Source organism: Marmota monax, unplaced genomic scaffold (genome assembly GCF_021218885.2).
Source record: "Marmota monax isolate L192 unplaced genomic scaffold, Marmota_monax_Labrador192_F-V1.1 WCK01_AAM20220418_F8-fsc00012, whole genome shotgun sequence".
Classification (NCBI taxonomy): Eukaryota; Metazoa; Chordata; class Mammalia; order Rodentia; family Sciuridae; genus Marmota; species Marmota monax.
Genome location: NW_026695227.1, coordinates 31,260,494 through 31,284,901, shown reverse-complemented (window position 1 = coordinate 31,284,901; position 24,408 = coordinate 31,260,494). Strand labels below are relative to the sequence as shown.

General features: G+C 39.4%; 1 protein-coding gene across 1 annotated transcript in view; it reads left to right on the top strand.

Moving 5' to 3' along the window:
• Fam186a (family with sequence similarity 186 member A) overlaps positions 1-23,857 on the top strand; it is a 67,335-nt gene extending 43,478 nt beyond the window's left edge. The window contains exons 7-10 of the mRNA XM_046435909.1: positions 285-3,220; positions 19,677-19,869; positions 22,686-22,837; positions 23,671-23,857. Of these exons, the coding sequence (XP_046291865.1) occupies positions 285-3,220; positions 19,677-19,869; positions 22,686-22,837; positions 23,671-23,857 (3,468 nt within the window). The remainder of the gene's footprint in view (positions 1-284; positions 3,221-19,676; positions 19,870-22,685; positions 22,838-23,670) is intronic.
• Positions 23,858-24,408: the final 551 nt, after the last annotated feature.

Genomic DNA, 24,408 nt, shown 5'->3' with positions numbered 1-24,408 from the left:
TGGGGATCACTCTCACCACTGAGCAGGCCCAGGCCAAGGGGATCATCCTCACCCCAGAGCAGGCCCAGACACTGGGGATTACTCTAGCCCCTGAACAGACCCAGGCCAAGGGGATCACTCTTGACCCTGAGCAGGCCCAGGCCAAGGGGATCACACTCACCTCTAAGCAGGCCCAGGCACTGGAGATCACTCTCAACCCTGAGCAGGCACAGGCCCAAGCCCAGGGGATCACTCTCACCCCTCAGCAGGCCCAGGAAATGGGTATCACTCACACCCTTGAGCAGGCCCAGGAAATGGGGATCACTACAGCCCCTGAGCAGGCCCAGGAACTGGGGATCACTCTAAGCCCTCAGCAGGCCCAGGCACTGGGAACCACTCTCACCGCTGAGCAGGCCCAGGCACTAGGGATCACTCTCACCCCTGAGCAGGCCCAGGCACGGGGGATCACCCTCACCCCTGAGCAGGCCCAAGCACTGGGGATCACTATCACACCTGAGCATGCTCAGGCCAAGGGGATCACTCTCACCCCTCAGCAGGTCCAGGCATTGGGGATCACTATTGCCCCTGAGCAGGCCCAGGCCCAGGGGATCACTCTCACCCCTCAGCAGGCCCAGACACTGGGGATCACTCTCTCTCCTGAGCTGACCCAGGCCAAGGGGATCACTCTCACCCCTGAGCAGGCCCAGGCACTGGGGATCACTCTCACCACTGAGCAGGCCCAGGCCAAGGGGATCAACCTCACCCCTGAGCAGGCCCAGGCACTGGGGTTCACTCTCACTCCTGAGCATGCCCAGGCCAAGGGGATCACCCTCACCCCTGAGCTGACCCAGGCACTGGGGTTCACTCTCACCCCTGAGCAGGCCCAGGCCAAGGGGATAACTCTCACCCCTCAGCAGGTCCAGGCACAGGGAATCACTCTCACCCCTCAGCAGGCCCAGGCATTGGGGATCACTATTGCCCCTGAGCAGGCCCAGGCCCAGGGGATCACTCTCACCCCTCAGCAGGCCCAGACACTGGGGATCACTCTCACCACTGAGCAGGCCCAGGCCAAGGGGATCACTCTCACCCCTGAGCAGGCCCAGAAACTGGGGATTACTCTAGCCCCTGAACAGACCCAGGCCAAGGGGATCACTCTCACCCCTGAGCAGGCACAGGTACTGGGGATCACTCTCACCTCTCAGCAGGCCCAGGTTCAGGGGATCAATCTCACCCCTCAGCAGGCCCAAGACTTGGGGTTCACTCTCACCCTGCAGCAAGCCCTGGCACAGGGGATCACTCTCAGCCCTCAGCAGGCCCAAGACTTGGGGTTCACTCTTACCTCTGAGGAGGCTCAGGCACAGGGGATCACTCTCACCCCTCAGCAGGCCCAAGACTTGGGGTTCACTCCCACCCCTCAGCAACCGCTGGCACAGGGGATCACTCTCACCCCTCAGCAGGCCCAGGCACAGAGGGTCCCTTTCACTCCACAGCAGGCACAGGACCTGGGGATTAGTTTTAACTTTCAGCAGGCCCATGCTCAAACTGTCACTCTTTCCCCTCAATCAGCTCAGGTATTTGGTGCCACTCTCACTCCTGAGCAGGTTCAGGCATTGCTGCCCCCTCTCCCTTCTGGTCAGGCAGTAGGCATCACCCACACCCCCAAGCTAGCACAGGCATTAGAAGTCCCTCTTACTGAAGAACAGGCCAGAAAATTGAGGGTTTCTATCACTCCAGAAAAGTTTCAAGGGGCATCAAACATTATTAGCCTGGAGCAGTTCCATGCATTGAGGGTCACTCCCTCCCTCCAGCCGGCCCAGGCACTTGGCACTCCTCTCACCCTGGAAAAGCTCTCCACATTGGCTCCTTCCACTCTTAGACCATTTCATGAATTGAAGACTTTTTTCCCCACTAAACAATCCATTCCATCAAGACTATCTCCAAGCCCTGGCAGTCCTAGGAAAGGCCAAGGAATGCATATTCCTTCTGGCCCAGGAAAGCTCTTGGCACCACAAATCTTTCCTACCTCTAAACAGATTCTGGTAGGTAAAGGTCAATTCATTCCTGCACAGTCTGCAGCACCAGAGATCTCTCCCAATCTTGGGAAACTCCCAATATCTTGGGTCCCTCCCATTCCAGGACAGCCCCTTGAACAGGAGGCCCTTAGTTCTAGGCAGTTCTTCATATCTAGGGGCCTTCTGACTCCCCGGCCACCTCTGATATTGCAGACCCCTGTCACTCCCAGGCAACCTCTTATATCAAGACTCCCATCCACCTTTGGACAGATCCCCAAACTCCGGGATCCTCTGTCTCCTGGAAAGCCCTTGGTTCCTGAAGCCTCTTCCATCCCCAGGGAGCTTCAGGAATCTGGACCCAGCTTTTTGGAGCAGCCCCAGGCACTCTGGCCTTCTGCCACCCCTGAGCCCTCTCCCTATCTGCAGACCTCTTCTCTCTTTGGGCAGCAACTGGCACCATGGATTATTCCCGGGCAAGTTTCACCACTATGGGTCCCTTCCACTCCCAGACATCCTTCCACATTCTGGCCTCCAACAGCCCCTGAAAAGCCCCAGGGAGTTTTGTCCTCTTCTGTTGCTCAGAAAAGATCAGCAATTATTTCTTCTTTGAAATCTAAACCAGCTTTGGTTCATCCAAGTGCTCCAGATTCTAAGGTATCTCAAGCTCCTTTCACCACTAAGAAGGCCCAAATATCAGAGGTCTCTGACACTTCTGAAGAAACCAAGATGCTCCAAGATACTTCTGCCATGGGACCATTTGAAACATTTCAGTCCCATCTCACCAATTATAGGATACCAATATTGCAAACCCCTCACATTGATGGGCAGGCCTTTCCACCTCTCATGAAACCTCAAATGTCACTACCTTCTCTAATAACTCAACTACCCAAAATATCACAGATCTTACCTGCTCAGTGGGACCAGAAATCTCGATTCCCTCCTATAGACAAGCCCTGGATTCTGCCTTCAGTTTTAGGCATCAAGAAACCAAAGGTGACAGTGCCCCCTTCCTCTCCCCAAGAGCTTGAAGAAAAGAGATATTTTGTTGATGTAGAGGCTCAGAGGAAGAATCTGATACTATTAAATCAGGCCACAAAAACTTCTGGACTCCCTTCGCAGCAACATACAATGGCTAGGAATCTCATAATTGAGACACTTCATAGGAACAATATTCGGCTGGGATACCTGTTCCGCAAGTACATTGCCTATAGCCTGATCCAGCATGCCAGGTAGATGTAATTATCATATCCAGTTTTCTGGTACAGTTCTGATTTCAAACACTCCCCCTCATTGCCTAGAAGTATATTCATATTTATCAGATCATATGCTTTAAAGCATTCTTATAGAAGTTCTGTGGGATGGAAACTTGTTTAAGATAGCAAAAACAGGGGCTGGGGTTGTGGCTCAGTGTGGCTCAGTGCATGTGTGAGGCACTGGGTTCAATCCTCAGCACCACATAAAAAATGAAATAAAGTAAAGGTATTGTATCCTTCTACAACTTAAAAATTTTAAGATAGCAAAAACAGATTATTTTTAAATGTGTATTTTTTAGTTGTCAATAGACCTTTATATTTTTTTATATGCAATGCTGAGGATTGAACCCAGTGCCTCTCATATGCTAGGCAAATCCTCACAACTGAGCCACAACCCCAGAACCAGTAGATATATTTTTTAGGAAATAAGAAATTTATATATATATATATATATATATATATATATACACACACACACACACACACACCCCTGTAATCCCAGATGCTCAGGAAGCTGAGGCAGTGAGGCAGGAGGATCACAAGTTCCAGGCCAGCCTCAACAACTTACCAAGACTATCTAAAAATAAAAAGGGTAGGGAAAGGAGGAGGAGGAGGAGGAGGAGGAAGAGGGGGAGGAGGAAGGGAAGAAGAAGAGGAGGAGGAAGAGGAGGAAGAGAAGTAGAAGAGGAGGAGGAGAGGGGAAGGAGAAAGGAAAATATATATATAACTTGATCCATTTCATCTATTTATATCTCTAGTAGAGATTCTAAGATATATTTTGTGGATATTATAGATGATCTCCAAAATATCAACTTGAAAAGCTTAGAGATGCTTGACAGTTATTCTGAATCTCTGTCATCTTCAGTTCACCAGAGATGTATGATTTTAAAATGGGAAATGACAGGTTATATACAAGATGTTATAGCAATTTTGCTGCTGGTCTTGATTTTTTAAAATTTCAAATATCAGAAATGGGTCAAAGTAAATAACAATTGTCTTGCTATTCTAAAATTTGTGTTTGAGGTTACTAACCTATTATTTAGGAAGAAATTTTTAATCTCAAATTATAGGATGCCAAATTTAGGGGCTGGGGTTGTGGCTCAGTGTTAGAGTATTCCCCTAGCACACGTGAGGTTCAAACCTCAGTACTACATAGAAGTGAAATAAAGATATTGTGTCCACCTATAACTAAAAATACCCATAATATCAGAAAAGGCTATCATTAATTTTATGAACAGCTTACATAATTTATCCAATACATCTTTATTATGTGCCAAGCATTGCTCTAGGTGCTAGGGATACCCCAGGAAAGAAAACAAAGTCCCCTGTTCTCTTAAAATTTATATTTTAGGAGGTCAAATTCATTTGGAAACTGAAGGATTGGAACAAAGTACAAAAGGAAAACTTCTTCAACCTATAATCAGAACTTCTAATTTCAAAGCTTAAGTTAGTTTTGTTGAAAAATGTTTCACTGTATACTTGTGTTTAATTTTCTCTTTCCACATTGAGGAACCCCAGGCTTTTAAATATGATTTTACATCTAAACACTTTCATCCACTGGCTTTGAACTTGCAATCCTCCTGCCTCAGCCTCCCAAGCCACTGGGATTATAGGTGTGCACCACTGTACCTAGCCCAAGTTTAACTTTTAAAGAAAAATTTATAATCCTTAGTATAGGGTAACTGTAACCACAGGTCTGCATAGGTTAGTGGCAGTGACAGAAATCAAAGTATAACTTTAAATCTCTTGTATGTTTAGGAAACTGTGTTGATGATCAAAAATAGACTTATTATCTGATGTATAAATGCATCTCATTTTTGTAATAATACAATCTTTTACATAGTACTTAGACAAAACTTGGACAAATATATTAGTTCCATACTTAGAAGTTTCTTGTATTTCTTTTCTAGTTGCTGACCTTTTCTTAAATTTACATTCTGAAACAATCCTTATGAAATTTCTGAATTTTTCCAATTACTCCTAATAAGATGAAATATATTATGCTATTTATAATACTTTAATTGAAACACAGCTGAAACATTTTGTATTCTTTGCATATAAAATTACACCTGCTAGAATTTTAGTAACCTTGTTTTCACTAAAGACCCAGAAACAAAGTAATCCTAAAGAGTACTTGAATTTATATTTAGCAGTTGATGTTTTAGTAGTAATTTTAACTTTGCAATTTAATCGGAGGTCTCCTCTAACAAAAACACATTTATATCCCATCTGATTCAAATGTATGATATGTCAAGATCATTGTACTGTCATGTGTAACTAATTAAAACAAAAAAAAGAAGTCTCCTCTAACAAAAACACATTTATATCCCATCTGATTCAAATGTATGATATGTCAAGATCATTGTACTGTCATGTGTAACTAATTAAAACAAAAAAAAGAAGGAAATCATCCCTCATTTATGAAAGCAAACCCCCCCCACATTCATGAAGATTAATCCCATTTATTTAATATATGTATTTTTTAGTTGTAGATGGACACAATATCTTTATTTTTATTTATTTATTTTTTATGTGGTGCTGAGGATTGAACCCAGGGTCTCATGTATGCGAGGCAAGTGCTCTACCACTGAGCTGCAATCCCAGCCCTAATCCCATTTATATTAATCTAATTTATTCATTTTTTTTTAACTATTAGCTTTAGGTTACCCATGAAAACCAGAATATCAGACTCGTGTAGTTAACAGTATAAGTCATCTTTTCCCTGCTCAAGAAAAAGACTAGAAGCAATGGACATTATACTTCAAACATTTTATAGGAATTGGCACTTTACTGAATTCCTGACCACTTAGAAAAACATCTTTAATCTTATCTGGTTAGCCAATTTAAATTGAACTTTTTCTTAAAGGCTTAAGTCATGTGACCTAAAAGACACTTGGATCCATTTCTTTCTTTTTTAAAATTTAACTTATGAGCACTCATTTATCTATATGCTAATTTTGGGACCAAAACATATGCTATACAGTTGCACATAAATATACATTAAAAACTGACAAAAAACAAAAATTTTTGAGCTTTCCCTTGAATAATTGGCCTCTGAAAAGACAGAAGAAAAAACAGATAGAGCTAAAAATAAAAACTCTACATTAGACAAAACAAGACTAAGCAGAACAAAATGGCGGGGGCGGGGGGGGCTGGGTTGTGGCTCAGTGGTAGAGCGCTCGCCTAGCATGCATGAGGAACTGGGTTCAATCCTCAGAACCACATAAATATAAAATAAAGACATTGTGCCAACCTAAAACTAAAAAATAAATTTTAAAAAATGTGACTTTACCACAAAAAGTATGAGCTTAAAAAAAAAAAAAGAGCACAAGTTCATGGCCATAATTACTCTAGTAAAGAAGCATGCAGAACATCTCCATCAGACCAGAGATCACTTTTGGATCAGAATAGAGTCAGTCCAGGTATTTAAAGGACATGGGAGCTCATGAATTCCTAAAGAAAAAGGTTCTCAAGGTAAAGAAAATTTGTACATATGGGATCTTTCAATTTTCCTTCCCTATGCCCAACTTTTGAGGAGAGAAGAGGAAACCCCTCCAGTAGCAGGGTGTCCCCTGATATTTCCAGGTTTATCCTATCGGCTTCCTGAAGCTGAATCTCAGTGATTTGGGGTAATACCTGCTGTGTTATTCCAAAATAGAATGCAGACCGCTTAAGGATCCTCAAAAGGTTGAGGACCTAGCACAGCTAGCCTTTCCAGATCTCTTCTATCTCTCTCTCCTGTTCTTTTTGTTGTTGTTGTTGTTGTTTTTACCAATATTTGAGAATCTGTCATTTCATTAGAAGGTTTTATGTTAGATGCTATAGACAAACGTGTTATATTTTATGTTTCCCTCTGGAGACAATTTTCCTATTCCCCCAGTTGGTAATCAGGCCAGGTTCGGATACAGAAAACAAATTTTAAAAAACACATTTAAGGGGCTGGGGTTGTGGCTCATCAGTAGAGCACTTGCCTAGCATGTGAGAGGCCCTGGGTTCAATCCTCAGCACCACATAAAAATAAATAAAATAAAGGTATTGTGTCTAACTCCAACTAAAAAATAATTTAAAAAAGAAACACATTTTAAAAAAATGATTTCTATTGCCACTGCCTGTAGACAATAAGGTACCCACTTTTATATCCAAACTTACACCCTGGTCAGCTGCCTTTAATTATCTCAAGCTTTCCTCAGTTCCACACATTCATTTTAATATATTTAAATTTTTATATTTTCTTCAGAGTTATAAAATATTGAAGTCATGATTTTGTTAATTTTAACAACCATAAGGACCAAACTGAACATAGTTAATATAATGTGTAAATGGGGTGTCTACTTTTTTATAATTTAAAAACACTACGTATAAAGATGTGAAAATGATGGGCTGGAAGATTTGGCTCAGTTGGTAGAGTGCTTGCCTCATAAGCACAAGGCCCTGGGTTCAATCCTCAGCACCACACACATACACACACACACACACAAAAAAAAAAAACTATAATAAAATATTAAACATCATTTTAAAAAAGATGTGAAAATGAGAATAAACTTTAATTGATAGAGTTTTCTATAGAATATATTCATTATATCTAATTCAGAAATATATTTTACAAACAAGTTCTCATAGTGTCCTTAAAACATGTTGTATCTCACTGGCATCTTAAGATATACTCTACCAACCATTTCCACAAGCAATGCGGAAGAGGGTGACTCTCAAGGACTGGTGGGAGAATGAGATTAACTTTACATCTCTCTATTCATCCAATGACATCTGCTTGAAGGAGGGATAGCCTCTTCCCTTCTCTTTATTTCTTTCTGTCTTCCAAATCTCTCCTGTTCTTTAGCATTAGGGAGGAACTTACTGAAAGAGCAGAATCTCAGAGCACAATAAAAGAGAAAAAAGTCTTTTATGTCCCATAGTAGCTTGGATTTAAAAGTTACACTTTCCTTCTCTGGTCTTAAACTGATTTGGGCACTTGCTCATGTGGCTTACATTTTAGATGTGTATCAGATAGGCAGTTAAAGAGTAGAGAAAGCTGCTGTTTTGAACATGGAAGGCAACAACTCATACATAGGGCATTTTTGATCATGTTTATCTGTCTCCTTTTTGTAAAACCAGTCTCTTATGGTGTGGTGTTATAGTTTATGTTTCCCTCTGGAGGCTATTCCTCTATTTTCCTACTTGGTAATCAGGCTAGGTTTGGATGCAGAAAATTATCAGGCATTTCCTTTTTCTCAACTATGATTAGGTTGTTCCCTGGTATTATTTTTGAGGCCAAGGCTCCCTTCTGAACAACAACCAAAAAAGAACAAAAGGGAACAGAACATGGACACCTGTGCCATGGAGACTGTCTCTTTGGCTAGGGAACATCTCCCAGATTCTGGAGCCTCTGTCTTTGGCTAAGTGATGTCTCCCAGATTCTGGAGCCTATAGTGGTCAGCAGTTTCCATCCCTCCTTCCATGATCTCTGGACTTAACTGCTGCCTTACCAGCACGGTAATAACTTCTCTCCTCCTTCATAAGTGGCCATGAAAAAGGTGCAAGCCTTTAGACTAACTACCCTTTCTGTGTGACTTGTTAACCTGGAAGCCCATGAAATTCTTAGATGCCTTTCTTATAATGAATCTTAGTCTGTCTATGCTGAGCCTATCATTAGTTAATAAATTTTGGTGGGGGTACTGGAGGGGGCAATTGGGCCTCACTCAGAATGAAGGATACTAACTTCTTGATAACTATTTAGTTTAAGGGAGGATATTTGCCATCGAGCTGTGCCTTTAAAAACTTTCTTACATGTTCCCTTTGTCCTTTTGGGTCTTCATACTCATAGAAACATGATTTCATATTATGCTCCTCAATTAAAGTGGGAAGAAAGCCCATTAGTGTTCTGGGTGATATCCCCAATAGAGAAAGTAAATAATTTGGCTCTGTGAACTAGGAGAGATAAAGGATAGTTTACTCTAATAAAATGAAACAGAACTTCTGTTCTTTTTCCTACCAGATAAAGGGAATACAGAAGAAAAAAAACAATCTCTTGAGGGTCTAGGGAAGGCAGTCTAATTATGAAGTTATATTACAGTAATCTTGCCTAATGGATCCCTGTTTAAGAGGCAGACACCAGGTAGAAGTATTTTTGAAGAGGGAGAGACTGCTTAGCTCATGCTCTGGGGACTAATGAATGGGTCACCTCTTTCCCAAAGACCTCAGATCAGACTAAGACTTAATCTCAGATCCAAGATTCATCAAATGAGGGTGCCCTCCACCATGGGGCCAAGTCAATCAGTAACAGAAAGAACAGACAGTGGTTGATATTTGGCACCCTTTAGGGCTGTTGGGGTCAGACTCTGGACCTGAGATCTTCATGCGGCACTGGGGAGTGGCCCTGGTCAGCTGCCTTTAATTGTCTGAAGCCTTCCTCAGTCCCACACACCAACTTTCACCCAGAAGCAAGTCAGGACTGACATTCCCAATTGGGTGAAGGAGGAGATCTGTACAGTTGGCAATAGCTGGGGCAAGGTCTATCAATCATGTCGGACACTGAATCAATGGTTCAGGTGGCCACTTGTCCATCCATGAGATAGATCCATGTCAGCCATCATTACTGTTTATTTTACTTAAAAAAAAATCTTTTAAAGGAAAAGATCTCTTTCTTTTTCCTTTAGACCCAAGAGAGTTTGAGAGTTAGCCATTGAAAAGCTGCTTAAGACAACATCTTTGAATAATTAGCGTTTTTTGGGGTACCGGGGATTAGACTCAGGGGCACTCAACCACTGAGCCATATCCCCAGCACCCACGCCTCTTTTTTTGTATTTTATTTAGAGACAGGGTCTCACTGAGTTGCTTAGCACCTCCTATTTCTAGGGCTGGCTTTGAACTCACGATCCTCCTGGCTCAGCCTCCCGAGGTGACAGGATTACAGGCGTGTGCCACCTCCTGTGGCTTAATTAGCCCCACCTTTTTTTACAGGCAGTTTGAGGGAAGGGGGAAACCAGATAGTCAGATCTCTATCTATTTTTCCCATTTACAGAACAAACCTCCATTCTCTAATTTATATTGGGACCAAGTCGTTACAGGACAAAAAAATTGATTTAAGTCCTCTGTCTTAAACTAATTTCAATTACTTAATATGCACCCAAGGGGTGAGTTCTCAGGGATATACCCTAAATTACCCATAACCTTCAATGTGGTTTTCTGGAAAGAAAACAGGACTTGAGGTAGTCTTTGAGTTCCCAACCAGGATCAAACTTTTAAAAAAGTCTGTCCCATACTTTATCTTTGGGGTATACTTTGTGTCTATCAGGACCAGACCTTCAAGTCTGTCCCAAATTGTCTGCAAATTATCAGCAGTATGAATGTCCTTGTTCCTGTTATGCAGTTTTCAGGGTACTTTATAACCCCTACCTACACCTCAAGAAAAAAAAGAAAAAAATCCAAAAAAGAACATCCCTAAAATCCAAATAATCTAGGTGCACTTAAGAATTCAGAATATCTGGGCTGGGGATGTGGCTCAAGCGGTAGCGCGCTCGCCTGGCATGCGTGCGGCCCGGGTTCGATCCTCAGCACCACATACAAAGAAAGATATTGTGTCTGCCGAAAACTAAAAAATAAATATTAAAAAATTAAAAAAAAGAATTTAGAATATCTTATTATTTAAATAGCAAGGACACAAAAACCTTGTAGAGAGCTTAGAGGTACTTTGAGATAAGACAAAGTCAGGTAAGTTTTAATTAAAAATTTGTTCATGTAACAGGGGCCTGCTTTATGTTTGGAACATAACCCTCACTGTTCTGAAAATTGCAGCTCATTTTAAAACTGACATTTTTCTTTTTTCTTCCTCCCTAATTAAGGGGGAAGTGAGATTAACTATTTCCCTCCCCCAACTGAGTTATCTGACCACGGTAGGAATGAAGGAATTTAAACTTTAGAGCTGGTGCCTGCAGGCCTAAGAAACTGTTATCTCTCAAGGCTACAGGTAAATCATGACTCCTGACAGGGCACAGACTTTGCATGACCTCTTTACAAGTCCCTTGTTTACCTGATAGAATTACAGCCCCTAGATAGAATAATTTAGCTGGTGCATGTAAGTGAGACCTGTACAAAGATATTTTAAAAAAGGGAGTGAGGTCAAGAGGTCTCCCTCAGAATTTGAGTTTTAGCTGAAACTTAAGACTGAGAGATTTATAGCAGAATCTTAGAGTCAGATTGGCCACTAAGTGTATTGGGTCTGACTGTGGTGATTAATGGAGGTAGCTTCTTTTTCACATCAAGGTTAAGTCCTTCCAACAATGTGTCTCAGGTAAATCAAAATGAAGGGGTACTCAAGACACTGGGAGACCAATCCCTCTTATGCATTTTCCAGATAAGCAATTTGTGTTCCCTCTGACCCACCAGGAACAAGGTATGTTGGCCTCAGGGACTCTCCTATCATAGATGCTTTTTTTGTTGTTCTTTTTATTTAATTTTTTTAAACTTTTTTTTTTAAGAGAGAGAGAGAATTTTAATATTTATTTTTTAGTTTTCGGTGGACACAACATCTTTGTTTGTATGTGGTGCTGAGGATCGAACCCAGGCCGCACGCATGCCAGGCAAGCACGCTACCACTTGAGCCACATCCCCAGCCCTTGTTGTTCTTTTTAGATACACGTGACAGTAGAGTATATTTTGACATATCACACATACATGGAGTATAACTTCCCATTCTTGGTCATGTATTCATATATGAACATAGGAAAGTTACGTCCAATTCATTCTACTGTCTTTCTTAGGTGCTTTTATAAATAAGCATTCATCTTCTTAAGGGAGAAAAGGGCTTTAGTCCAAGGAAAGGAGGAAGAAAAAAAGTAAGAACATACTTGTTTAAGTCCCACAGAGGCTGAGAAATCTATATTCCCACTATGCAGCATGAGGGAGAGAAAGGGCTTTAAAAATGACCACTGATCTCCTTCACAGTTTTAGAGTTCGGACTCTCACCAGATCCCTAGGATGGCCTCAGCCGTCATCTTAGTGCCACCTGAATTTACATGGCCTTTTTTTCCAGTCACCCAAGAAAGGGGATGGCAAATGAGGTAGATGGAGATTATGTTCTTTGATCTTTGAAAGTGGAGGGGAGGGTGTTATAGCTACAGTAACTAACAGAATAAGTCATAGTCAAGACAGAAAATATTTGTTAATACAAAATCAGTGCCTCACATTGAGTGCCAAGAGATGTCACAGGAGAAGAGATGTTTTTGGAGAAGTGTCCAAGGAGTTCCCAGAAGAGAGGGGGACGACTCAGGACCAGAGAGTGTCTTGGCATACGTGACAGAAAAAAATTTCATCATGAGTCAGGCAAAGGCATAGAGAGAGGTTTATTTAGGAAGATAGATACACATTCAAGGGTGAATGTGGGCTATCTCAAGAGAAAGCATGAGCTGGGGTTGTAGCTCAGTGGTAGAGCACTTGCCTAGCATGTGTGAGGCACTGGGTTTGATTCTTAGCACTGCATATAAATAAACAAATTTTAAAAATAAAGGTCCATTAACTACTAAAAATTTTTGTTTCAAATTTTTAGCTGTTGATAGACTTTTATTTATTTATACGTGGTGCTGAGAGTCAAACCCAGTGCCTCATACATGCCAGGCAAGTGCGCTACTGCTGAGCCCCAGCCCTAGCTCCTAAATTTTTTTTTTAAATATTAGAAAAATAACTGAGAAGCAGCTCTGATGTGGGCTGAAGGTTTAATATTTATGGAAGGGATATATCAGGGGCCAGACTGAAGGGGGATCCAGAGTGGAACTACACAATTTCATGCCAGTTTTCTCTGCACTTGCAAATTTTCCTCATTTTGCAAGGGCATGTTGCTCAAGATTTACAACTATGTTTTCTAACATCTCAATGTCTTGTGGGTGTTTCCTTTAAGATTCAATATTTCTCTCTCTTTATCCTAAATCCCTATCTCAATTTCATTTGCAAATAATAATTTTAAACATCTAAATCTCTTGCCTATGGATTGGTTGGTACCTTATTGGTTAGTACTTTAAAATAGTGGTGACATCCAACTGGAGGTATAGCTCAGTCGTAGGACACTTGTACAGCATATATGAGTCACTGGATTTCACCCCCAGCACCACGAAAACAACAACATAATAAACCATAAAAATAAATTTATATTGGTGATACAGCTACAAGGCCATCTTTTTTTATTTCACTTGCCCTGAGTAAGAACTAAGAGTATATTTCCATGGCTTTATGTTGTTTTGTTTTCCAGGAAAATTTTATCTTAAAGAGTATTTAAAAGTGCATGCCTGTAATCCCAGCAGCTCATGAGGCTAGGGCAGGAGGATAGCAAGTTCAAAGCCAGTTTGAGCAACTTAGTGAGACCATGTCTCTAAATAAAATATAAAAAAGGATTGGGGATGTGACTCAGTGGTAGAGCACCCCTGGGTTTAATCCCTAGTACTGCCAAAAATAATGATAATGATGATGATGATGATGATGATAGATGTTGAGTTTTGTCAAATCTGTCAAATAACTTTTTGTGAAGTGTGATTTTTTTTTATTATTTTTATTTTGGGGGGTACCAGGCATTGAACTCAGGGGCACTTGGCCACAGAGTCACATCCCAACACTTTTTTGTATTTTATTTAGAGACAGGGTCCCACTGAGTTGCTTAGTGCCTCACTTTTGCTGCGGTTGGCTTTGAACTTATGATTCTCCTGCCTCAGCCTCCCAAGCCACTGGGATTACAGTTGTGAGCCACCATGCTCATCATGAAGTGTGATTTTAATACTTTATTTTCACAGGATTTATTTCTTAGATCTATTAACATACTCAATTACATTAAGCCATCATTACATTCTTAGCATAAATCTATTTGTTCCTGGTGTATCATTCTTTAAAAGTACCGTAGACTCTATAATATTTTATTAAGGATTTTTTCCATTGATACTAGGAGTAAGTTTGGCAGGTAGCTTACTTCTTATGGTCTAGTCATATCTTTGTCGTGTTTTGGCTTGATTTTTAGATTTGCATCATTAAAAATGTGAAAGATTATCTTTTGTGCTCTGGAACAGTTTAAATAATGGTAAATTTAGCTGTTCTTTTGAGGTTTGCAGATTTCACTTTTAATATTATATAGGCTTGGTAATGTTTTGGGAGAATACTTTGACACTATATGACAACTGGTTTGTTCAAGATTTACCGAAGATTTTGAAGAACTAAGTGACATGAACTTATCTGAGTAAAATCACGAAAAACTGAAATATATGGATCAATGTAGGGAGCCACATTGAATGACCACGCCTTCCAGTCCTGATGCCTCGGGCCCTGGCCAACCATTGCTTTTGTTGTGGCCTTGTCTGAGGCCTGCTGGAATAGCAACGAGGTCTTCTTTGTGGGGTGTGCCCTTAGGGTTGAGTTAACTCACCAGTTCCCTGGTACTACTGCCCATTCTGCCGTTTTTTGGATAGAACTTTCTAAGAACAAGAGTCCCCCCCAATAAAAACCCATTTCCGAACGTGTTCCCTCTTTCTCATCAGCCTCTTGGATTTTCTCTTGCTCTCCCTTTTGGGGAGTCTGAGGCTAAGAGCTGGGGAAGCTGCCCTGAAGCTTATATAAAGGTAAATTGTGTCTATGTTTTGTTTTGTGTCTCTGCAAATTCACACGAGCGATCTTAATTCAGCTCTTTTGCTGAGTTACCCGCACTGGTTGGGGGTGGCAGATCAATATTTCATAATAATATTTAGCTTTATACAATTATAATGTTAATCCCATTTAGGGTCATTTTTTTTTCCAGAAAACTCTTCTTTAATATTTAATGCTACCGGGGCTGGGATTGTGGTTCAGTGGTAGAGCTCTCGTCTAGCATGTGCAAGGCCCTGGGTTCAATCCTCAGCATCACATAAAAATAAATAATAAATAAATAAACAAAATAAAGGTATTGTGTCCAGCTACTTCTAAAAAATAAATATTAAAAAAATATTTAATGCTACCATAATAAAATCATCAATAGAAGGCCAGGCATGGTGGTGTCTGCCTATACTCCCAGCTATTTGGCAGGCTGAGGTAGAAGGAGTGTAAGTTCAACTCCAGTCTGGACAACTTAGACTCTGTCTCAAAAACAAACAAATGACAAACAAATGGCAACAAAAGTCACCAACAGATGTAAAAGGAATAAAATATTGACCGATTATAGGTTCTCTAACAAGGATGGCTGGGTGAAGATAATTCTAATACTATGTGTAAGAGAAGTATTATAGTAATATAAGCTATTTTTGAATAAAACAAGTTTTGTAGAATCATTTGTGAAGGAAGATTTTTGTATTTAAATGCTAAAATATAGTTCTAGGATTGTGTTACCATATGATCAGTGAAATATACAAAAGAAGGGATGATGGTGAGGATGTAAAACTAGGCCAGATGATACTGAGACATCTCATTTCTTTAGATATTGAGGAAAATCCTCAAAGATACTAAATGTGATTTATTACTAGATAGGCTCATTTGATTCATCAACATTTTAAATGTTTAGTGCAGTGTAGATACACATAATGTTGTACTATACCTTAGCATTATATACTATAATATATACCTAGTATATCCTACAGTACTATAACGACTAAAATGAATCTCATTTTGACATAATTATATATGCCTCTTTTTTTATACCTTTTTTAAAATTTATTTTTATGTGGTGCTGAGGATCGAACCCAGGGCCACGCGACCTAGGCAAGCGCGCTACCACTGAGCCACAACCCCAGCCCTTGACATAATTACATATGTATGGAATAAAATTTGCTCCACTTTAGTCCCCATTTCCTTCTGCTCCTCCCTCTCCCAGTCTCATTCCTCTAGTCATTTTCCTTCTATTTACTTACAGTTCTTTAAAATTAGCACTTCAAAGATATACCAAAAAGTGAAGTTTACTGTGGTCTATTCATATATGTACATAGCATAATTTGGTCAATTTCATCCCACCATTCCTGAACCCTTTTCCTGTCTCTTCTTCATCTACATTAAAAAAAAAAATTGTAGTTGTAGACTAACACAATGCCTTTATTTTATTTGTTTATTTTTACGCGGTGCTAAGGATCAAACCCAGTGCCTCACATATGCTAAGCAAGTGTTCTGCCACTGAGCTACAGCCCCAGCCCCACCCTTATCTACATTTTCTGAATATTAGCTATTTATCGTTGGGCCCAAGGTGTGAGAGATGGAAGGATACAAAGATGGAGAAGCCGTAATTCCTATCTCGAAGTCTATTCAGAGATAGTCACACCACATGAAAAGATGATTATGTAGTATGATGTAGAAATAACAATTATGGCATTTGTACAAAGTGTACAGAAGAGGAGTCAGGATAGGGTATAGTTAGGTACAGATTCTGAGAATCTGGACCCTTGAATTCTCTCTCAAAGAACCAGTAAGACAGGGAAGTCAGAGAGTATAGCAGAACAAAGAAAGGCAGTTGAACACAGAATAAAGGAGATGTTGCTAAAGATGAGACTGGAGGGTCTGGGGCTGTAGCTCTGTGGTAGAGTATTTGCCTACCATGTGTAAAGCCCTGGATTTGATCCTCAACACACATAAAAATAAATAAATAAAATAAAGGAGAAAGCAGGAGGATTGCAAGTTCAAAGCCAGCCTCAGCAAAAGCAAGGCACTAAGCAACTCAGTGAGACCCTGTCTCTAAATAAAATACAAAATAGGGCTGGGAAGGTGGCTCAATGGTTTAGTGTCCTTAGTTCAATCCCTGGTACCAAAAAAAAAAAAAAAAAAAAAAGAGCGGGGGAGAGAGACTGAAAGATAAGCCAGATAAAAGAGAATCCTAAATGGCATGTATTTCATGCTGTACATTGTAGAGGATAAACCAAATAATTCTTAGCAAGGGAATTAAAATGCCAATAATATGGAAGATGGATTTAAAGAGAATAAAGCTTTACTCAGAAGCATAAGCAGGACCAGATGGCATCCACCTAAAAGTTTTGAAGGAATATAAAGATGAGAGTGGAATTACCAGTCAAATATTTCCTACTCACTTGCAGAATTTCTATTTAGGGAAATATTTCAACAGCATAATTCCATGCCATCCATGTCAGACCAGTTGGTAGAATTAGTAAAGAAAAACTGCACTCTTGAAATAGTAAAAACTGACAGACTAAAGGAAACAATTTTTGTCTAATCTAGGATTGTTTAAGGAAATATTTCAGGGCTGGGGATGTGGCTCAAGCGGTATCACACTCACCTGGCATGCGTGTGGCCTGGGTTCGATTCTCAGCACCACATACAAACAAAGATGTTGTGTCCGCCAATAACTAAAAAAAAATAAATATTAAAATTCTCTCTCTCTCTCTCTCCCCCACTTTTAAAAAAAAGAGAACTATTTCATAGTTGAGGAGAAATTTATGATAAATAATTTAGACTTGTTATGTACCTACAGGGCTTATAAAGCATCTACAATAAATAGAAACTTTATATTATTCATTTAAGGTGCAGATGAGGAATTGGGTTCATCCTATCTGCCCAAGTTACACAACTAGTAAGTGGCAGAACTGGATTTTAAAAATCCCTTTTCTGGGCTGGGGTTGTGGCTCAGTAGCAGAGCACTTGCCTAGCACATGGGAGGCCCTGGGTTTCATCCTCAGCACCACATAAAAATAAGTAAATAAAATAAAGGTATTGTAAAAAAAAAAAAAAGACAAAGAAAAAGACTCTGATGTGAAAAAGAGGCTTATTAGAAAATTAAAATATAATTAATTATTAAATGATCCATATATAGTAGGTTCCAAAGTATTAACCCACAAAGAGACCTAAGAGCTAAAAGTTACTTTATAGAGATTAAAAAAAAAACCTCAGATAAATCTTACTGATATATATATATATATATATATATATATATATATTCAGAAAAATCTTTGATAGGTCTATATCACCAAAAAAATAACAACTCCTTGATATACCTTTGAAGATCTTTAATAATCCAACCATTCTAGTCTCATTTTTTGTTATAATCCTTTCATCACATATCTATGGTCTAAAAAATCTCAGAGTATTTACCACTGAAAAAATGTAGCTTTCATTTTTGAGCCTTTATAACATTCCTTCAACCTGGATTCCCCTTATTCCGTTCTTCACTGTTCTGTTTTCCAAACTTCCAAGATTTCCCTCAGCTTCTGTTTAAATATAGATTCCTAAAACATACTAACAAATTTTTTATTCAAAAGGTTTGGGGTAGTCCCTCAAATAATTTAGTCCAGGTGTCAGGATCCACACTTCAAGAAATATTATTTTTGCAGTCAGGTGTGATGGCCTATAATCCCAGTAATTCGGGAGGTTAAGGAAGGAGGATAGCAAGTTCAAGGCCAACTTCAGCAATTTAGTAAAACCCTCAGCATCTTAGCAAAACCCTTTCTCAAAAATTTTAAAAATAAAAAGGGCTGGTGAATTAGCTCAGTGGTAGAGGGCTCCTGAATTCAGTCCCCAGTAACACAACACACACACACACAAACACAAACACACACACAAAACACACACACACGTTATTGTAGAAATAGAAGATCTGGGTTTGCTTCCCAAATCTGTTATTTATTAATTTTGCAACTTTAGAAAAATTGCTTAACTTTAAAGAGATTCTTTTTCTCTCCTGTAGAATGGGAATGGCAAGACTCATCTGCTTAGGAAACCAAATGTGGTGGTGTACATTATAGAGAGAGGGGGAAAGACAGAGACAGAAGGAAGAATATTTTTTATGACTAATCTTCAAGATCCTATTTAAGCTGGGTGGGGTGGCAACATGCCTGTAATCCTGTTACTAAAAGTTGAGGCAGGAGGATCATTGAGGCAATGTATCGAGACCCTGTCTCAAAATAAAAATAAAAAGGCTCGGGGATGTAGCTCAGTGGTAGAACACCTCTGGGTTCATCCCCAGCATCACCAAAAAAAAAAAAAAAAGAAGATCCTTTTTGACACCTTCCAATAAAGCCTTCTTTATTTCTCTTGTCAAAATTGTTTACTTTTTGCTTTTATTTCTCAGTTAATTTATATTCTCCTATTCTGGGTTGTAAATGCTTTGAAGACATGGACATTGCCTTTTTCATAATTGTGTTATATATACCTCCTATGTGTAAGATACATATGAACACTAAAAAAATAAGTATTTTGTTTCCTAGGGTAATTTTTATTACAAATAGGCATATTAAATTTTTACATATTGAAATAATATTAAGCAACACTATTATAACACTAGAAAACTCTGTGATGAGTTCATGCAAATTTTATAGCCATATGGATTTCTGAAAGTTTATTCATATAGGGAACTAGATTAAGGTCTTATTAAATAAGCCCCCCATCTCATTCCGTACCTCTCTACTTACTAGACATGATGAGAGTTCAAGGAAACTGAGCACAGGTTTGCTGAATTAGGCTCAGTAACTATATCAATCTAATTCTTGTTAATTTTTTCAAGATACAACATAATTAAGCAATTAAAAACTATCCAAAACACTGGGAAAGATTATGAGATGCAAAACCTCTACATCATGCTGAGCAGAATTGATGACTACCAGAAAAAGGTGATGCAGGTCTGGACTGAGAAGCAGAAGTCTCTAGAGCAGAAACGAAGTCGGTGCCTGAAGAACATGATGTCCTTATTTAGCCAGGTAACCTGTTTTCCATTCTCTCTCTCTCCAGTGTGTTGTAAACAAGAATAAAACTGGTAATCTTTGAAAACAACATTTACCTGAAAGCACCATGTATATCAGTTTCCTCAGGCTGCTGTAACAAATTACTTCAAACTTGATAATTTAAAACAGGAATGTATTTACTCATAGCTCTAGAGGCTAGAAATTCTTGAGGTCAAAGTGTCATATGGTTGGTTCTTTCTGCAGGCTCTGAGGGAGAAACCTGCTCCATGCCTCTCCCCTAGATTGTGGTGGCTGTGAGCAATCATTGATATTCCTTATCTTATAGACACATAATTCCAATCTCTGCCTTCAGATGGCCTTCTTCCCAGTGTGTCTTCTGACTCTTATAAAATCATGTCAGGGCTGGGGATATAGCTCAGTTGGTAGAGTGCTTGCCTCATATGCATAAGGCCCTGGGTTCAATCCCCAGCAACACACACACACACACACACACATACACACACATCATTAGATTTAGGACACACCCAATTAATCCAGGATGATCTAATTTTGAGATTCTTAATTACATCTGCAAAAGATACTTATTCCAAATAAAGACACATTTGTAGATTCTGGGTGGACATATATCTTGAGACCATCTAACCCACTATCCCAATTTAGAAGTTCAGTGAATACTTGACAATAGGAATACTTGCTGGATCTCTAGATGACAAAAAGATGAGAATAGGAGAGATTTCCTGAAATGCTCAATTGTTTCCTAGTCAATACACATTCATCAGCCTATAGATTGCCTCTTGAAGTCATTGCTTTCTATATGATTCCGAGTGGTTACTTTTCTACTCAAAACTATCAGGAAACCAATTTTAATAAATTTACAAAGAAGATAAAGGTTTAACTTACTTACATAGCACCAGATGCAGAAGATTCTATACTCTTGCATCTTACTCATTATGTGCCAAAAATCCTTTTGATAACAATCAATATGCTTTGGGGCATGACTATGACCTTCCAAAAGGTTCTTTGTCCTGAGATTATGTGCTTGGAAATTCTTAGCATTCTTAGCACAATGTTCCTGGAGTTCTAGGAATATTTTTATATGTATATATCCTTTTCTTTCATTAACTTTAGCGGGGTGATTACTTTAGCCAGGCATGGTGGCACACACCTGTAATCCCAGTGACTCAGGGGCCTGAGGCAGGAGGATGGCAACATTCAAAGCCAGCCTTAGTAAGACTGTCTCTCAAAAAGTAAAAAGAGCTGGGGATATAGTTCAATGGTTAAGCGCTCCTGGGTTCAATCCCAAATACCAAAATGAAAACAAAAACAAAATATTGACCCTGGGCATGGTGCTGCAGGCTTATAATCCCAGTGGCTCAGGATTAAAAAAAATTGCTTTACAAAATGTAAATTATTTGGAAAATGGAAGGTATAGTGAGACTTCCCATCATAGCTGATCCAAATCAAATATTCTAAATTTTCCAGAAGGACTAATTTTAAATATTATAGTTCTTTGTTTAAAAAATGAATATAGCCCAAGTTTTGATTTGGCAAATATGGTTAGCCTACATGGAGTAAAGCAAGATAGGTTGGCAGTAACATGAATTTTCTAACAAGAATCACACAATGTCTAAGGCATTTCAGAGGATGAATAAGGATCTGGGGTAATTAACATCAGAATCCACATGATATGAGGTATGAGTATCAAGGCATAAAGAAGAGACAGGAACTAAAGCAAAAGTATTAAGAGGGTAGATTATAAATAAATACCTTGACTGAATCAGGATGGTGATTAAGAGGGTTAGCTCTAGTCAGGCACAGTGGTCCAGCCTGTAATCCCATCAGCTCAGGAGGCTAAGACAGGATAATTGCCAAGTTCAAAGCCAACCTCAGCAAAAGCGAGGTGCTAAGCAACTCAGTGAGACCCTGTCTCTGAATAAAATACAAAATAGAATTGGGGATGTGGCTCAGTGGTCGAGTGCCCCTGAGTTCAATCCCTGATTAAACCCCTCCCCCCAAAAAGAGGGTTAACTCTGCTATTAGACTGGGTTCAACTCTGTTTTGCTACTACTAGCTAAGTGACTTTGGACAACTTGAGTTTTCTGAGCCTCAGATTCTCCATATGTAAGACTTGGATAATGATAGTACTTACCTCATAAATTTTTTATAAATACCAAATGAGCTGATATATGGAATGTACTTATCTCAGTGTCTGGCATTCAGTAAGTATTCACTAAATGTTAGTTAGCTATCATTACATTTGAATATGCATCACAATTTATAAAGTGCTTCCATGTATGTTATACAATTCTCATAGCAATCCTATGTTATCACCCCTGTTTTAGAAAAAGAGGGGCTGGGGTTGTGGCTCAGAGGTAGAGTGCTCACCTAGCATGTGTAAGGCACTGGTTTCGATCCTCAGCACCACATAAATATAAAATAAAGATATTGTGTCCACCTATAACTAAAAATAAATATTAAAAAAAGAAATAAGAAAAAGAGGTACAGATAAATTAAGCAAGTAATCCAAAGTCTCACAGCCTGGAAATGAGAGGACTAGGATTAGCACTTAAGTAGCATCAAGGTTTTTATATAACATAGCTGCCCTCTCTGAAATTGTGTATGTTGAAGATAGGGTGGAGGAGGAAGAGGCTTTGCAAATCCAAAGGAAAGAAGTACTCATAGTTTAGTCTAAGGTAAGTTTAGAAGACCTTCTTAAAATTCTGGCCTTTTCATCCCATGATTCCTTTTTTTTTTTTTTTAAACGCTGGATCTAAGCCAAAAGGCTTAGAAGCGATAAGTTGATTCCTTTTTTCTTATGTATTTATTTTCAGCTCCAAGAGAAGTATAAATTGAATCTTAGTCTACCTATCCACTTGATCATTGACAAAAATCAAATACCTACATCTACTGAATTTAGTCAACAGCCATTCCTAGAGTTACTATTTGAAGAGGAAAAAAAGTCTGATGCTTTCAAGAAATTTAGGTATGTGGTAGAAAGACTGATGTTAAATTTTGTTTGGTTGCTCTGTGAAACATAATGCTTTTTTAAAGTTATGCCCAACAGCTTCTGTTTCACTATAATTATGATATGGAACAGGAGTATTAATTTCCTTAGCTAATTTAACAAGAGATTTATTTATGTCTATTTTTACTTAAAAATATTTAACACCTAATTTTGAGTACCTTATAAAATAGCTAAGAAACTAATTATTTTAACCATATCTAATAAGGAAACTTAGAAGCCTTAACCCTTGTTTTTTTTTTTTTTTTTTTGTCCTTTGCAATAGTAGAAATTGAGGGCTGGGGTTGTGGCTCAGCGGTAGAGCGCTTGCCTAGCATGTGTGAGGCCCTGGGTTCGATCCTCAGCACCACATAAAAATAAATAAATAAAATAAAGGTATTGTGTCCACTTTTTTTTTTTTGAGACAGGGCCTTGCTAGGTTGCTGAGGTTTACCTCAAACTTTTCCTGCGTTAGCCTCCCAAGTAGTAGGATCACATGGCTGTGCCATGCCAGGCAGGAGCTTTGGAAAAAGGAAATGATATATGTGCTCCATACTTCATGACACTAAGAAGGAAGCTTAAAAATGGATTGGTAGGTACAGTCATGGAAATGCAGCTTTGTTAACTACATCAGCATATTCTGTTTTTCTATCCATTTATCTGTCATAGTGGGCATAACTAATGGTCCTCAGTGTAAGGGGAGGACATAACTGAACGAGGTAGTGGTGAAGAGAAGAGGGGAGAGTAAGTTCATTTTGATTACTATGGAACTCAAAGCATTTGACACTTTCACTTAACGATCTTTGATTTTGCAGACAAGAAGATTGGATGAAAGCCATGTGGCATGCTGATCTGTCTACATCAAGCTACCCAATAACAGAGAAGATGTCAATACATTCACTGTGGGCCCAACTGGGTGGGTACCCAGATATTCCTAGATTGCTACAGTTAGATATTCAGTCTACCTTCAGAAAATCTCTCGCATCCATTCAATCACAGTAAGTAAAGAGTAAATATAGGACTGGGAATACTCTGGAAATTGGACTTGTGTGTGTGTGTGTGTGTGTGTGTATTTGTTTTATACCAAGGATTGAACCCAGGGCATCTTACCACAGAGCTACATCCTCAGCTCTTTTTATTTTTATTTTGAAACAAGGTCTCACAAAGTTGCTTAGGGCCTCACTAAACTGCTGGGGTTGGCTTTAGCAATCCTCCTGTCTTAATCCTCCTGTCACAGCCTCCCAAATTGCTGGGATCACAGGCATGCGACACCACACCCAGCTGGTTATATATCTTTTGTTTCCTTAATTTGACTTTCTCCTGTAGTACCAAAAGTTAAGTTCTTGGTGTGAGTTTAGACTCACACCAGTTAAATGTACATTTACAGGTAAACTCAGCATTAGCTAGTGTTTCTGTTAATAGGCCTGGAGATGTCACCAATAATATCAAACAAATAAACAAACCATTAGTTATAATAACATAAGCCTAATCTAATACTAGATAGGTCCACTTTGAATTCTACCCTTAGGGATTTGTTAATGGAAGTACCAGAA